This window comes from Panthera leo, chromosome D4, assembly GCF_018350215.1.
Source record: "Panthera leo isolate Ple1 chromosome D4, P.leo_Ple1_pat1.1, whole genome shotgun sequence".
NCBI classification, from domain to species: Eukaryota; Metazoa; Chordata; class Mammalia; order Carnivora; family Felidae; genus Panthera; species Panthera leo.
This window is the reverse complement of record NC_056691.1, coordinates 81,672,867-81,688,412: the sequence shown is the minus strand read 5'-3', so window position 1 is coordinate 81,688,412 and position 15,546 is coordinate 81,672,867. Positions and strand designations below refer to the sequence as shown.

The 15,546-nt window shown below is 41.7% G+C and overlaps 2 protein-coding genes across 2 annotated transcripts; both read right to left on the bottom strand.

Annotated features, from left to right (window-relative positions):
- Positions 1-67: 67 nt before the first annotated feature.
- LOC122204602 (olfactory receptor 1G1-like) lies at positions 68-8,406 on the bottom strand. The gene is made up of 3 exons (XM_042912117.1): positions 7,491-8,406; positions 3,975-4,024; positions 68-199 (listed from the first exon to the last, which is right to left on the bottom strand). The coding sequence occupies exons 1-3, from the start codon at positions 8,404-8,406 to the stop codon at positions 68-70; spliced, it is 1,098 nt and encodes a 365-aa protein (XP_042768051.1).
- A 5,682-nt stretch (positions 8,407-14,088) lies between these two features.
- Positions 14,089-15,018, bottom strand: LOC122204936 (olfactory receptor 1L6-like). The gene has a single exon (XM_042912791.1). It carries the CDS (start codon positions 15,016-15,018, stop codon positions 14,089-14,091), a length of 930 nt encoding a protein of 309 aa, XP_042768725.1.
- Positions 15,019-15,546: the final 528 nt, after the last annotated feature.

Genomic DNA, 15,546 nt, shown 5'->3' with positions numbered 1-15,546 from the left:
ATTGTGAATATGTGTACTATTTCTTTCTGTTCTTTATAGCTTTGCCACATGTGCGTTGTTGAAGAGTTCATGGAGAAGATGTGACCACCATTGGATCCATAAGTTGTCCCCAGGTAACGGGAGGCTCCTCACCTCTCCTCTCCTCGGAATGTAGCTCTGCCTTTTTCCCACAGTGGGAGCCGGTGTGAAGGTCACAGCCCTGAGAGAGCAAGGTGCTGTTGAGACCTTCTGGAGGGCGAAGTGACTGAACCCCTATGAGGCCTCTCTCTGTATAAACTTTTAGGATTCTGGCAGGCAGGTGTGGGTATCAACTTGTCTTGGGGTGCCCAAGACACATGCCTTGTGCGTAGGTTCCCTTGCTTATTAGCACTGCTCCCTGCCAATCCAGAGTGGCCTGCCTCTTTCCTTGTTCTGTCCCTGCCCTCTGTGTACTGTGGCCAGTTTGAGGACCAACACGCATAGATGTCTAAACTGTATGGTTTACTCTAAATTTGCCTGTTCTTGTCATTTATGCGAATGGAATTATACTTTTATATTCTTCTGTAGATCGCTTATATTGCCCTGCATTATTCTTCCACATTTGTTCATGGGACGCCTGTAACCGCAGGGCGTTCCTGTTCGGTGTCGTCTCATACACCCCTCACTGTACACCCTTGCTGCCTGCTGACGTTTCAGTTTCAGAACTTCTGGCTTGGGAATTACTGTGTCTGTATGTTGTCTGTGATTCTCTCAGCGGATTCTGGGGTAGCATTCCATAATCAGACACATGGCACTTCCACGACAGAATGAATGCATATTCACACTGAGTACAACTAGTTGAGAATGTAAATACTCTTGTGTAAATTCGGATCATGTTTTGTTGCTCAATGAGTTCACTGAGAACATGCAGATAATCCTTCTCTCATGAGAGATTTTTTATGATAGAAATGTAGATAGATATTCTGGTGCCTATGTAGTAGTAATTGTTGTATTTAAAAAAGTTAATCGGGTGCCTGGGTGGGTGTGTTGGTTGAGGCTCCAACTCTTTATTTCAGCTCGGGTCATGATCCCAGGGTCATTTGATCAGGCTTCATGTCAGGCTTTGTGCTGTGTGGAGCCTGGTTAGGATTCTCTCTCCCTCTCTCTCTCTCTCTCTGTCCTTCCCCAGTCACTCTCCCTCTAAAAAAATAAATAATAAAAAATAATAAAATAAAGATGGATAGACCTAAAAAAATTATCAGCGTAGAGTAACACATACAGAAAACTGCAGAAAACAGAAACCTTGCACCCGGGAAATTATTAGAAAGCAGTCATCTATGTATCACTTCCCAGATTTAGAAGTAAAACATTGCCAGCACATCTGAAGCTCGTTTTGTGTATCTTGCTAAATCATTACTTTTCTCTCCTTCTCAGAGAAAAATAATCCCTATCCTCTTTCTAACAGTTTATTTTATCTTTGCCTGTTTCTGAACTTCAGTAAACACACTCACTCATTATGTATTCTGGTTTCTGGCTTCTTTTGTTCGAAAGTTTACTCGTGTGAGATTCATCTAGATAGGTGTATGTAGTGGCAGTCTGCTCATTACCATCGAGGTGAGTTGCTCCACTGTAACCGTGTGTGTTACTCACACACTCTAAGGTTGAAGGAATAGTTGGCTTTGTGGCTGTTAGGAATGATATTAGGATGATCATTCTTGTACATGTTTCTTGGTGTGCACACGCATTCCTTTCTGTTGTGGACATGCCTAGGAGTGGCACTGCTGGGATCTGAGATGTCCATATCCCCCCATTTAGTGCACACATCAAGTTGACTTCCAAAGAAATTGTGTCAAGTTGCACTTGTACCAGCAGTGTGTGCGAGTGCTGGCTGCACCACATCCTTGATAACTCTTGGTGGTTTCAGCCTTTTCCGTTGTGGTCATCATGTTGGGTGTGCATTGGGGGACATTCCTGATGCTTTGATTTTATGTTTCAGTGATTAATCATGAGATAGAGGACCCTGTAAATACTTATTAGTATTTTCATTTCCTTATTTTGAAACTGCTTGTTTAAAGTTTTGTTCATTTTTCCGTTTAGTTATTTGTTATATTCTAATGTATTTGTAGAACTATTTAGAGCTATTTATCCTAGATACTAGCCTTTTGTTGATTTATGCATTATAAATATTTCTTATATCTTGGTGGTTTGTCTTTTCACTCATTATAGTGCTGTTTGCTAAATAAATATTTTTACTTTAACTGATTGAATTCAAGTGTGTGTGTGTGTGTGTGTGTGTGTGTGTGTGTGTGTAATTATTTTCCCTTAGCGTTTTATTTGTGTCTAGTTGAAGAAGCCCTTTCTTTCCTGAGTTGAGGCAGACATTTTCCACCATTCTCTTTTAAAAACTTTATAATAATGCTCTTCCCAATCAGTTCTTTAGTACACTTGGAATTGATTTTTGTGTATGTTATGAAGTGTGTGTGTATGTGTGTGTAGGTGTCTATATTTATTTGTTTTTACATCAATATAGCTAATTATTAAACAAATCGTTGCTCCATAGACTCTTCTGAATTGCAATTATATGGAAATATCATCTGTAAACAAAATGCTGCCTTGTTTCCTCCTTTACAGAGTTTAAATCTTATTTTTTTTTCCTCTCCTGCAGTGGGTGGGACCTCAGGTGAAGTGTGGGCTAGCTGTGGTGAGAGCTGGTATTCTGTCTTGTTCCCCATTTAGACAGCAGAGATTTAAATGTATAAGCTTTATATATTATATGTGCTGTGTGTTTGCAAAAAGGCAATTTTTTTTTGAGATTAAGAAAGTTTTCTTCTATCCACATTTTGCTAGGAGGACTTTCAGTGAGTGGATGTTGAATTGTATGACATGTTTTTTCTTTTTTCTTCCATCTATTGAGATGTTCTTGCATCTAATGATTTTTGTCCTTTGCTTTTTAAATATGGTGACTTACTTTGATTGACTTTTGAGTGTTAAATCAACCATACCTTCCTAGGAAAACTCAACTTGGTAATGATATATCTTATTGTCTCTGCATTGTTGTGATCGTATTGCTAATATTTTAGTTTGAATTGGTATGTTTATTTTATAAAATTTTTGATGCATTTATCTTCATGGAGATCAGCTTGTAATGGTAATTTTTTTTGCAATGTTCCTGTCACTTTTTGGTATGAATGTTGTGCTAATCTCATAAAGGGAATTGAGTGAATATTCCTCATTTTCTTTTTTTTTAAATTTTAATATAATATATCTTTTTAAATTTTAATTAAGCTCCACACCCAACATGAGCCAGCCTGGTGCCTCTCTAAATTTTTGAAAGGGTTTGGAAGCCTGAAATATTTTCCTGGTTGGATTGTGTATAGACACTCACTCTTACAGCCATTTGGGCCTGAAACTTTCTTTGAGGAAAGCCTACACATTCAGCTTCTGATATGTCTATTCCAGTTTTCTATTTCTTTATTTTTGAGACAGAGAGAGACAGAGCATGAACGGGGGAGGGGCAGAGAGAGAGGGAGACACAGAATTGGAAACAGGCTCCAGGCTCCGAGCCATCAGCCCAGAGCCCGACGCGGGGCTCGAACTCACGGACCGCGAGATCGTGACCTGGCTGAAGTCGGACGCTTAACCGACTGCGCCACCCAGGCGCCCCCCAGTTTTCTATTTCTTACTAAATTAGTTTTGATGAGTTATATTTTTCTAGAAATGTGTGTTTAACCTAAAATTTAAAATTTATATATCATTGTGGGGCACCTGGGTGGCTCAGTCGGTTAACTGTCTGGCTCTTGATTTTGGCCCAGGTCATCATCTTGTGCTTCGTTGGATTGAGCCCCATGTCAGGCTCTGCGCTGACAGCATGGAGCCCATTTGGGATTCCGCCCCCCCCCCCCCCCCCGGAGTAAATAAACTTTAACATTGTTCATAGTATCCTCTTTATTTAATATCAGAGGTAATGTCACTTTCTTCATTCTTGTTACTGATGATTGGTGTTTTCCCCATCTGACCATTTTCATCAGAGGAATATAAGTGATCTTTTCAAAAAATAATCTTTTAGCTTTGTTGGTCTTCTCTATCGTGTGTTTTTTTTTTCTATTTTGTTGTATTTTTCTGTCATCTGTTTTCTTCCTTGGACTGATTTTATTGTTCTTTTTAAGATGGATTCTAAGCTTATTTTGCAGCCTTTTCTTTTCTAATATTTGCATCTAACTGTAAGAACTGTAAGTTTCCTGTGAAGAATTTCCTGTAAATAGTGTTTCGTAATTGTTTTTTTTAATTTCAGTTAGTTAACATACAGTGCAATATTGGTTTCAGTAGAATTCAGTGATTCATCACTTACATACAACATCCAGTGCTCATCACAAGTGCCCTCAATACCCATTACCCATCTAGCCCATCTCCCAACCACCTCCTTGCCTCAATCCTCAGTTTGTTCTCTGTCGTTCAGAATCTTCTATGGTCTTTTCCCCTCTCTTCACTCCCCCTTGCCCCATATGTTCATCTGTCTTGTTTCTTAAATTCCACATGTGTTTGAAATCATATATTTGTCTTTCACTGATTTACTATTTCGCTTAGCATAATACAGTCTAGCTCCATCCATGTCATTGCAAATGACAAGACTTCATTCTCTTTGATGGCTGAGTAATATTTCATTATATATGTGTATATATATACATATATATGTGAATATATATATGTATATATATTTATGTATGTATGTCACATCTTCTTTATCTATTCATCAGTTGATGGATATTTGGGCTCTTTCCATCATAATTGGTTTTCATTCATATAAAAAATTTTCTAATAGCCATTATGATGTCTTTTACTCCTAAGATTATTTCTAGCTGAGTTTCCTAACACCCAAATATACACTTATTGTGGGGAGCATATTGTGATATATATAATTGTCAAATCTCTATGTTGTACACCTGAAAGCAATATTATTATATTACATGTCAAGTGTACTTCTATCTATGCTCATTTTTTCTTTCTGAAGATTTTACTTAAAAGCAAAAGGGTATGGGAGTGACTCAGTCGGTTGAGCATCTGACTCCTGATTTCGGCTCAGATCATGATTTCATGATTCATGAGATCAAACCCCTCATCAGGCTTTGTGCTGATAGCACAGAGCCTGCTTGGCATTCTCTCTCTGTGTCTCTTTCTTTCTGTCCCTGTTCCTGCTCTCTCTCTGTCTCAAATAAATAAAGATTTACAAATGTATATCCTAAAGTAATTCTATACACTACATGGATCTCGAACTTATGACCCCAAGATCATGAGTTGCATGCTCCACCCACTGAGCCAGCCAGGCGCCCCAGTCAACTACACTTCAGTTAAAAAAGGAATAGGGGCGCCTGGGTGGCTCAGTTAGTTAAGCATCTGACTCTTGAATTTGGCTCAGGTCATGAAATCAGGGTTCCTGAGTTCAAGTCCCACATCAGTTTCTGTGCTGGAAGGTTGGAGCCTACTTGTGATTCTCTCTCTCTCCCTCTGTCTCTGCCCCCTGCTCACAATCAGACTCACTCTTTCTCAAAAAAAAAGATGGGGCACCTGGGTGGCTCAGTTGGTTATGTGTCTGACTTAGGCTCAGGGCATGATCTCATCGTTCATGAGTTTGAGCCCCGTGTCAGGCTCTGTGCTGACAGTTCGGAGCCTGGAGCCTGCTTCAGATTCTGTGTCTCCCTTTCTCTCTGCCCCTCCCCTGCTCATGCTCGCTCTCTCTCTCTCTCTCTCTCTGTCTCTCAAAAATAAATAAACATTGAAAACAATTTTTTAAAAAGAAAAAAAAAGAAAAAGAAAAGAGTGAAATGGAAAAAAATGGTTAACAGACTGAGGAAAATAGTGCTTTCACCAACAATCAAAGAAATTAAAAGTAAAGCAAGGAGATACCATTTTGGCTATCCTATCATTTGTAATTAAGGATACAATGTGAACATCAAAATATGGAGAAGATGTAGACAAAAGGGCACTCTCATTTGGGAATTTTGGCTGGCTGGATAAATGGTCCTGTAAACGTACTACTTAGATATCCTACTAACTTTATCTATTATCTATCTATCTATCTATCTATCTATTTTTTTTTGAGAGAGAGAGAGCATGAGCAGTGGAGAGGGGCAGAGGGAGAGATAGAGAATCTTTAAACATTTTTTAAATGTTTATTTTTGAGAGAGAGGGAGGGAGGGAGAGAGAGAGAGACAGATAGAGGGAGAGAGCTAGAGTGAGGGAGGGGAGGAGGAGAGAGAGAGGGAGACACAGAATCCGAAGCAGGCTCCAGGGTCTGAGCTGTCAGCACAGATGTGGGTCTCGAACTCATGAACTGTGAGATTATGACCTGAGTTGAAGTCAGACACTCAACTGACTTGACCCACCGAGGTGTCCCATAGATATTCTACTTTTAAAAATATTAAATATGATATATGAAAATAATTTCTTTTTCGAGACTTTCTTTGCATCGTTATTTGTAATAGTGAAAGCTTAGAAACTTTCATCCCCCTAATCATCCAACAATGGTGAAATGCCATATACATCATGGGCATTTTTTATAATGTATTCTCAGAGAGCCAAGTGTTCAGGAAGAGATAATAATATGGAGACAATTCATGTTATAAGATTAAGCAAAAAAGTATATATAATTGTACCAGCAGTATTTTCTCAACAAAGTAAAGACAAAAAGTCATTAGAAAAAGATAGGTGAGAAATACTGTGAAATCTTATCAGTGGCTTTCTTTATATGGAGGGATAGTGAGTGTTTTCTTTTTTCCTATTCATGTTTTACAAATTTACTATAATGAGCATGGATTATTCTGTATTTGAGACAAATGAAATAAACTAGAATTTAAATACCAAAGAATCAAGGACTTGTCCATAACTAATAATTACTCTCTGTCAGAATCTTAGATCTGATCCCTGATGTGTGATTTGGGCCCAGTCCTCTGAAGTGTCGGTGCCTAGTTTCTTCTCCTCAAATGTTTCTTGTCCTCTTAGTCCCAGCAAATAGCGTGTCTTCTTGGTGCAGCCTTCTCTATGGGTAGGTTAGTCCCTATCAGTGAGTTGTTTCCAAAGCTGGGCTTGGAAATGGTCCCTGAAACTCTGAGCACTTGAGCCTTCCTGGTTGTGAGCATTTCTTGTAGCTGAGTGGGACCTGTTAGTCCCAGGCTGAGCTGCTTCTACCCGGCTTCCTCCTAGCACCCAAATTCTGTCTGATGTCGTTCTTGGTGATTCCTACTCTCTGGCTTGGATCTGCTTGGACGCCTATACCACTAGTCAAGTCACCCTGTAGGGATTGCTGGCCACTCATCTTCCAGGGGTGCAGCTCTGTCCCTTTCCAGTATCTCTGATTGTAATTCTGGCCAGTAAGGCATTCTCTGTTTGTTAAACCTGGTTGTGATGTTGAGCATCCATCTTGCTTGAACTTGAGTTTTCAAAATTACAATGGGGAAGTGCAGGGAAAAGGCATTTCAGAGAGCCTGAGCTCCCAGTCTGAGGAAGGACCCTTTACTGAGGAGAACATCTTCCCCAGCCAAAGAGTCTCCACAGAGCCCCCTTCATGTCCCTGTTCCTCAGGCTGTAGATAAAGGGGTTCAGCATGGGGGTGACCATCGTATATATCACAGATACAACCATTCCGGTGTCTGCGGAGTAGGAGGATGAGGGTTGGAAATACACCAGAAAGAGTGTCGCATAGAAGAGAGTAACCACTGACAGGTGAGAGCCACAGGTAGAGAAGGCTTTGTGTTTCCCCCCAGCAGAGGGAATCCTGAGAACCGTGTGCATGATGTGGGCATAAGAGACCAGGACACAGGTGAGTGGAATCATGCCGGAGAGAACTGCTTCAGTTAACATCGTGACTTCAAAGATCTGGGTGTCTGAACATGCAAGTTTGAGGAGTGGGGGTACATCACAGAAAAAGTGTGGGATGGCATGAGAGGCACAGAAGGAGAACTGAGACATGAGGAGGGTGAGCGAGGAGGCCAGGAGGTGGGAGCAGAGCCAGGATGCGGCGACCAGCAGCAGGCAGCGCTGGGGACACATGATCGTGGTGTAGTGGAGAGGAAGGCAGATGGCCACGTAGCGGTCATATGCCATCACGGCCAGCAGGAAGTCATCCAGCAGGGTCAGCGCCATGAAGAAGTACATCTGCACGAGGCACCCAGTGTGGGAGATGGCGTGGCGCTGTGTCAGGATGTTTGCCAGCACCTTGGGGACAATGGTGCAGGTGAAGCAGGTCTCGACGAAGGACAGGTTGGCCAGGAAGAAGTACATGGGGGTGTGGAGGTGCTGGTCAGAGCCAATGGCCATGATGATGAGCAGGTTCCCCAACACGCTGACCAGGTACATGCCCAGGAAGAGTCCGAACAGGAGAGGCTGCTGCTCAGGGTGTGCAGAGAAGCCCAGGAGCAGGAAGTCAGAGACGCTGGTTTGGTTTTTAATTGCCATTTAAAGTAGAACAGGTGCAGGAAAATCTTGCTTAAAATACATAGACTCCAAAAGGTTATATCATTCAAAGCCTTTCCTCTGTTTTCTGTGTTCTTTTCAAAGGTCACAAGAATGCACTCCTGTCTGTCATGGTGGGTTGTAAGCACGTACAGGGCCGAGAAGTGTGGACAGCGACAGTGGGTGATCTTGGGAATGAACTTTGCATTTTAGTGGTCTCAGAGTTGTCTTGTAGACCTCCTGGATGAGGTTGAACTGGAGCTTAGCTAAGAAGAAGCTTCCTAGGTTTTAGTCCACTCTCCACCTTTTTTTTTTTTTTTTTTTTTATTTTTTTTTTTTTCCACCTTTTTAAAAAAATGAAAATAGCAGTCTCATATGCTTGTGAGGCCTGAATAGGATCTCTTGAGGATCTGCATTTACTACACAGTTGTTAAGGAGAGTCATCTCTCTCTCAACCCTCATTGCTTTTTATATTTTGGGTAAATTATTTGTAACCTTTGAGTCTCATTTTCTTCACCTGTAAGATGTGGACATAAACCTATCATATAAGAGTGTTGAAAGCATGAAAATACCAGAATCAGTTAAAGGTTTCTTCAGGACCTTTGGATGGAAAATCCCAAAGAGAGATTTTATGTTGTGCATTTGGATGGTATGGAAGGATGAACACACACAGAGTCAGCGCCAGCCTGTGCGAGTGTCATGATGTGGTGATGAGATACGTTGCCTCTGGGTCTGACAAAGCTTCATTGGGCCACCAGCCTCCTTGTGCGCTGTGATGTTGAACAGGTCTACACGGTTTTCTGGCCTCAGTTTCTGCATCTGCTTAATGAAAGTAATAATGCTGAAATCAGAACTTTGTTGACGTTTAAATTAGGTAAGGATTGTAAAGAGCTAGAACAGTGACTGACTTATATCAACTGCTTGTCAAATAGTAGATTTTCCTGATATTATTGTTTACTCCTGATGGATTTAACAGAAGAAAGGTGCCTTCTGGAGTGACCAACTAGTCCTCTGTGTTTATCCAGGACTTTTCTGCTTTCAAAACTGAACACCTCACTTCCAGGAAACTCCCTCAGTCCTGAGAAAATTGGACTTTTCTTGGTCCCTGTCTGTGGGAAGTTGAGCTCTGAAAACTGTAAAGTTTCATAGAGTTGTAAATACCATAGTCACCAATATCATCATTGTGACCTTGGATGGCAATGGTTCTGACCTAGTAGTATCATGACAGAGCATTCATTTGGACTTGTGACATGTATAGGCCCAGGTTTGAATCCCCAGGCATACCATCTCGGTCAAATCATTTACCTTCTAGAACCTGAATTGTAAAATGAGCCTAAATAAATCTAAATAGCATATACTTCTGAGTCTTAAATTAAAAAAAAAAAAAAAAGAGATAGGACTTGTTGACCTGTTAATTGTTGTGGAGATTATTTCACTCCTTGGATGGTGGTATAGACTGATTCCAGAAGCCATTCACAATCCAGTGGGTTGGGAGTGAATTGTCTATGCACAATCCAGGGGTTCTCAGCATTGTTATTGCACAGCTGCCATGTCTTGGCCACTGCCGGGGGCTTGGGGACCACTTGCACTAACTTCAGGCTGGACACTCAGGGAATTCATGGATATCAAATCAAAGCAAAGCTTTTCTCATGGTGGTTACGAGAGCCAGGTTCTATTTGGCTGAGAGTGAGGAAGGGACAGGAAAGGAGGAAGGAATAGGGGAGGAGGTGTTTGTGTGTGACCAATGCCTCCCACCTCTACCCCCTCAGGTCTTACCTGGAAATTCTGATCATCCTCACATTTTGTCACCATCACTAGATATTTTTTTTTTTAAATTTTTTTTAAATGTTTTTTATTTATTTTTGAGACAGAGAGAGACAGAGCATGAACGGGGGAGGGGCAGAGAGAGAGGGAGACACAGAATCGGAAGCAGGCTCCAGGCTCTGAGCCATCAGCCCAGAGCCCGACACGGGGCTCGAACTCACGGACTGCAAGATCGTGACCTGAGCCGAAGTCGGACGCTTAACCGACTGAGCCACCCAGGCGCCCCATAGATATTTTTTTTTTGACAATTTAACGTTAATTTATTTTTGAGACAGAGAGAGACAGAGCATGAACGGGGGAGGGTCAGAGAGAGGGAGACACAGAATCCGAAACAGGCTCCAGGCTCTGAGCTGTCAGCACAGAGCCCGACGCGGGGCTCGAACTCACAGACCGCGAGATCATGACCTGAGCCGAAGTTGGCCGCTTAACCAGCTGAGCCACCCAGGCACCCTGTCCCCATCACTAGATGTTTTGTGTGCCTTGCCAGTTTGGTTTGCCTTTCCTTCTTCTCTTCAAGAGGACTTGCTACAACCTCAGTTTGTTTCCTTCTCTGTAACAGCAGCATGGACTAAAGATTTGGGGCTGGAGCAACCTGTCCTCAGGAACAGGAACCAGGAGGAGCTGTGGGCTTTTCACATGGAGTATCTCCTGGGACCTAATCCCCAACCTCCTAGTTAGAGACAAAATGGGGCAAATGTCCAACCTCCGAGCTGGCCCTTCTGGGCCTTGGATTTGTGAGTCCCAGTAGTGTCAGGAGCACTTTCTCAGAGTGACCAGGTCTGTGACTCCTGAGAGTACTACACCTGGTACCCTTGCCCTGGGCACAAGCGGGGGAGGGGTTGCCTTCTCCCCCCACCCTAATCTGCCAAGGAGTGTGTACTCTAATCAGATTCTAATCCTCTTAAAGAAACCCTATTATTTCTCAGAAAATAATAATAATAAGTGAATTGGACAGGTTTGATGTAGGGTGGGCTACACATTGTCTTCACATTCTTACTGTTCTATGAACAGATGTGTTTCCTGTGACTCTAGAAGGCAGAGAGATGGCTCATCTATAAAAATCTACTGAAGTAATAGAGGCTTCTGCACGCAAAATTCCTTTAAATTTTATAAATTGCAAAATAAATCATATATAAAAATGAGTATATAAAACACATGGGACACTTTTCTTATGGTTTTACCAGTTATGTCTATGTGTGAAAATCATGTATTGTTTATATTTGCCTCTTCTTGTCTTTTACATGAATGGAATCATTTAGCTTCTTTCACTCAATTTTATGTTTTTTTAAACAATTTTTATTTGAATATAGTTGGCACATGATGTTACATTAGTTTCAGGGGTACAGCACAGTGATTCAGCAAATCTATATGTCATGCCGTGGTCACCACAAGTGAAGCTAGCATCTGTCACCATACAATGCTGTTACAATACCACACATTCCCTACACTGTACCTTTTATTCATTCCATGACTTTCGGAAGCCTATACCTCCTACTTGCCTTCACCCATTTTGCCCACTCCTCAGTCTCCTCCCCCTGACAGCCATCAGTTTGTTTTCTGTATTTACAGTCTGATTCTGCTTTTCCTTTGTTTATTCATTTGTTTTGCTTTTTAGATTCCACACATAAGTGAAATCATATGGTATTTGTCTTTCCCTGTCTGACTTATTTCCCTTAGCGTAATGCTCTCTAGGTCCATCCATATTCAATTTTATGTTGTCGCCATTCATTCATATGGAAAGTTGTAGCTACAGGTCATTCTTTTTCACCAGTGTGTAAGAAAGGTTCACAGTGTCCTACGTAACATCATTGGGGCTTTTCATTTTGGAAATCAGAATCTTTCTAGTTTTAGACTTATAGAATTGTACATATTTATGGTGATTTGATATGCATATGCTTTGTGGAATGATGACCACAATAAACACATCCATCAATTCAGAGTTACCATTTCTGTTTTGTGGTGAGAACGCTTAAGATTATTTACTCTCTCAGCAAATTGCAAGTATATAATTCGATATTGTTAATGGTCATCACCAGGCTGTATGTTAGATCCCAGAACTTACTTATCTTATAGCTGAGAGAGAGAGAGTGAGGGAGCACAAGCAGGGAAGGGACAGAGAGAGAGAGAGAGAGAGAGAGAGAGAGAGAAAGCGGGAGACACAGAATCTGAAACAGGCTCCAGGCTCTGAGTTGTCAGCACAGAGCCCGACGCAGGGCTCAAACTCACTAATTGTGAGATCATGACCTGAGCTGAAGTCAACGCTTAAATGACTGAGCCACCCAGGAGCCCCTGAAAGCTTGTACTCTTTGGAGAGCAATGTAATCATCTACCATAACTTCTCTTTTCCTCTGCAGGAAGGTTCCTACATTTCCCCCCTCCCTTTTTTGTATCCAGTCCCCTTAGTTCCTCCTGGGTAAAGTTATATTTTTGTCCCCCATCTTTTCTTCACTTGTCTCCTTCATATCTCACAGCTTTAGATTGTATTTCAGAACTTTGAAGTGCTGAACAGCATTCCTCATGAAGGTTCTATTTGATAGAGGAATTATTTGAACGTTATTGGAAATGAAGATGGGATGGAGGGAGGAGGGAGGGAAAAAGGAGCCTGGGGGACATTTTGTTATTGTGGGTATTGGGGAGGCCTTCTCTGTACCCACTGGAATTCTTAAAAATATTGACAACATAGTTATAAGGTCCTAAGGACAGGATCATTTATAGTGAAACACTTGGAAATACTGAAATAGTTTCAGGAGACACTTAGACTGAACTCACTTGGAGGATGTATGACAATATGACTATTTCCCACTTCACTACAAAACTTCGAATGTTATTTGGGAAGGGTCTACAGACACACTTTCATATACTTTTGATGTAATGGCTGAAATTTATTTGGAGCTTGCTATGTGCAAGACACTATTCCAAATACTTAAAACATAAATAGTATATGTCTTAGGACACTTGTTATATCATTCAATCCTCACAACAATCCACTTTGCATATGACAACTGAGGGACAGAGAGGTTAATGTACTTGCCCAAGATCACAGTTGGTGATGGTGGATTTGGACCTCCAGTACAAGCAGTAAAATTTCAGAACTAGGGAACAGAAGCTCAGAGGGGTTAAGTAAATAATCAAAAGTTGCTAAATTTGGAATTTTTCCTTTGACACCCACAACCACACGGTGAGATTACTTTTTGTATCCATTATGTAGGTGAAGAAAAGTCTACTTCAGTAGACTTTGTGGCTTGATTATGGTCACAATTTGTGGGACTGAGTTGTAACTTAAGTGCTTGACCTCATAATCTTAGGGCCTTATTACCATACTGGTGAAGCTGCCTTCTCTGAAAAATATGTGAACAGCTTTGGGGAAGTTATGAGCTATTCTAAAAGTAACAAGAAAATCTACTAGCTAGACCCAAGGGGATTGTGCCTAAGATGATTAACTCATATGATGAGAACATTGACTTACTGAGGCTTCTTAGGAGCTGACCCATATCCTAATGGATTAAAAAAAATCACTACAGAAGTTTTTCCTGATTTTCATCAGGATATTTTACACAACATTGGTAATATCTGTGACAAACATGAGACAGAGACTGCAAGAGAAAAAAGTAAACTATGTGTCTAATACAGTAAGGCATCAACATCTGTGTCTCATTTTATTTTTACCAAGAAGTATAATAACCTTCTATTGTAATTGTCTCATTCCCCCTCACTGGACTGTGATTAACTTTGAAGACAGAGCTATGATTGAGGTATCTTTGTAATATTTTAATAAGTAAGTACAGTTCCTGGCACATAGCAGGTGTTTCATGGGTTCTTATTGAACGAATGAATGCTGAGAAGTACCATATATGGGTTTTGCTATTCTACTCTCCTGATCAGCTTTTTCAAGGCCTGCTTCATGTCCTTATTCCTAAAACTATAAATAAAAGGATTCAGCATGGGGGTAACCACTGTGTAGATGACAGTGATCACACGATCCTTTGTCACTGAGTAGGTGGATGAGGGACGAATGTACACGAATATTATGGTCCCATAGAAGAGTGCCACAACTGTGAGGTGGGACCCACAGGTGGAGAAGACCTTGTGCCTGCCTCCTCGAGAAGGGACCCTCAGAACGGCACGGGTGATGTGGATGTAAGAGACAATGATCAAGATGAAGGGACTCATGATCACCAAGGAGCCCTCTGTGAAGGCCAAAAGCTCATTGACAGAGGTGTCAGAGCAGGAGAGCGTCAGCAGTGGCTGGACGTCACAGAAGAAGTGGTGGGTGATGTTGGGCCCACAGAAGGAGAGGCGGGCCATGAGAATCGTGTGGGTGAGTGAGTGAAGGTGGGACAGCACCCAGGACACCGTCACCAGCAGGAGACAGCGCTGGGGGCTCATAGTCGTGGTGTAATGCAGTGGGTTACAGATGGCCATGTAGCGGTCAATAGCCATGGCAGCCAGGAGGAAGCTGTCCGTGATCCCAAAGGCCACAAAGAAATACATCTGTGTGAGGCATTGGGCAAAGGGGATCTTCTTGGTCTTGCTCAACATGTTTGCCAGCATCCGTGGCACGATGACGGTTGTAAAGCAGACATCCACCAGGGACAGATTGGAGAGGAAGAAGTACATGGGGGTGTGGAGGTGGGTGTCCCCCCGGATGGCTGCAATGATGACTGAGTTGCCAGCCACGTTGACCAGATACATGACTAGGAAGCTGGTAAAGAGCCACTCCTGATATTTGGGGTCACTGGTCAGTCCCAGAAGGAGGAATTCAGGAATATGGCTCTGGTTTCCCCTCAGCATTGATTTCCTGTAAATAAAAAATATGAAGGAATGTTAGGTGTGTGTCCTGGCTTGGGGTCTTCAGTCTGGTAGAGGGGATATCTTAAAACTTGTTCCAGCTTATGTGCTGCAGAAGGAGAGTCATCATGCAGCCCACCATGTATTCTATGATAGAACTCCATAACTTCATAGAATTGGTGTTGGCTCTCTTGATTTGATTTCATTTCATTTTTATTTTTATTTTTTTGAGAGAGAGAGCAGAGTGGCAGAGGGAGGGAGAAGATCTTTAGCAGATTCAACACCCAGCATAGAGCCTAACATGGGGCTCGATCTCATGACTGTGAGATCATGACCTGAGCCAAAATCAAGAGTTCGCTGGCCACTCAGGTACCTCTGGCTACCTTGATTTCAATTCCAACTTTGCATCTGACTAATTTTGTGAACTTGAACAAAGTACTTCATCTCTTGTTTTTGATCCAAAGACAAAACTTGTAATACTCATGTTCTTGGGCTATTCTAATGATATGTGGTAAAGATACTTGGAAAATT

Bases quoted from the DNA above. Each gene is read 5' to 3' on its own strand.
- LOC122204602 (XM_042912117.1), bottom strand. From the start codon at position 8,406: ATGGCAATTAAAAACCAAACCAGCGTCTCTGACTTCCTGCTCCTGGGC. The intron at 4,025-7,490 runs GCTGGGGAAGAT...AGACCAACAAAG, and splicing joins GGCTCTGTGGAGACTCTTTG to CTAAAAGATTATTTTTTGAA. The intron at 200-3,974 runs GTCAGATGGGGA...TTGCTCTCTCAG, and splicing joins ATATTCCTCTGATGAAAATG to GGCTGTGACCTTCACACCGG.
- LOC122204936 (XM_042912791.1), bottom strand. From the start codon at position 15,018: ATGCTGAGGGGAAACCAGAGCCATATTCCTGAATTCCTCCTTCTGGGA.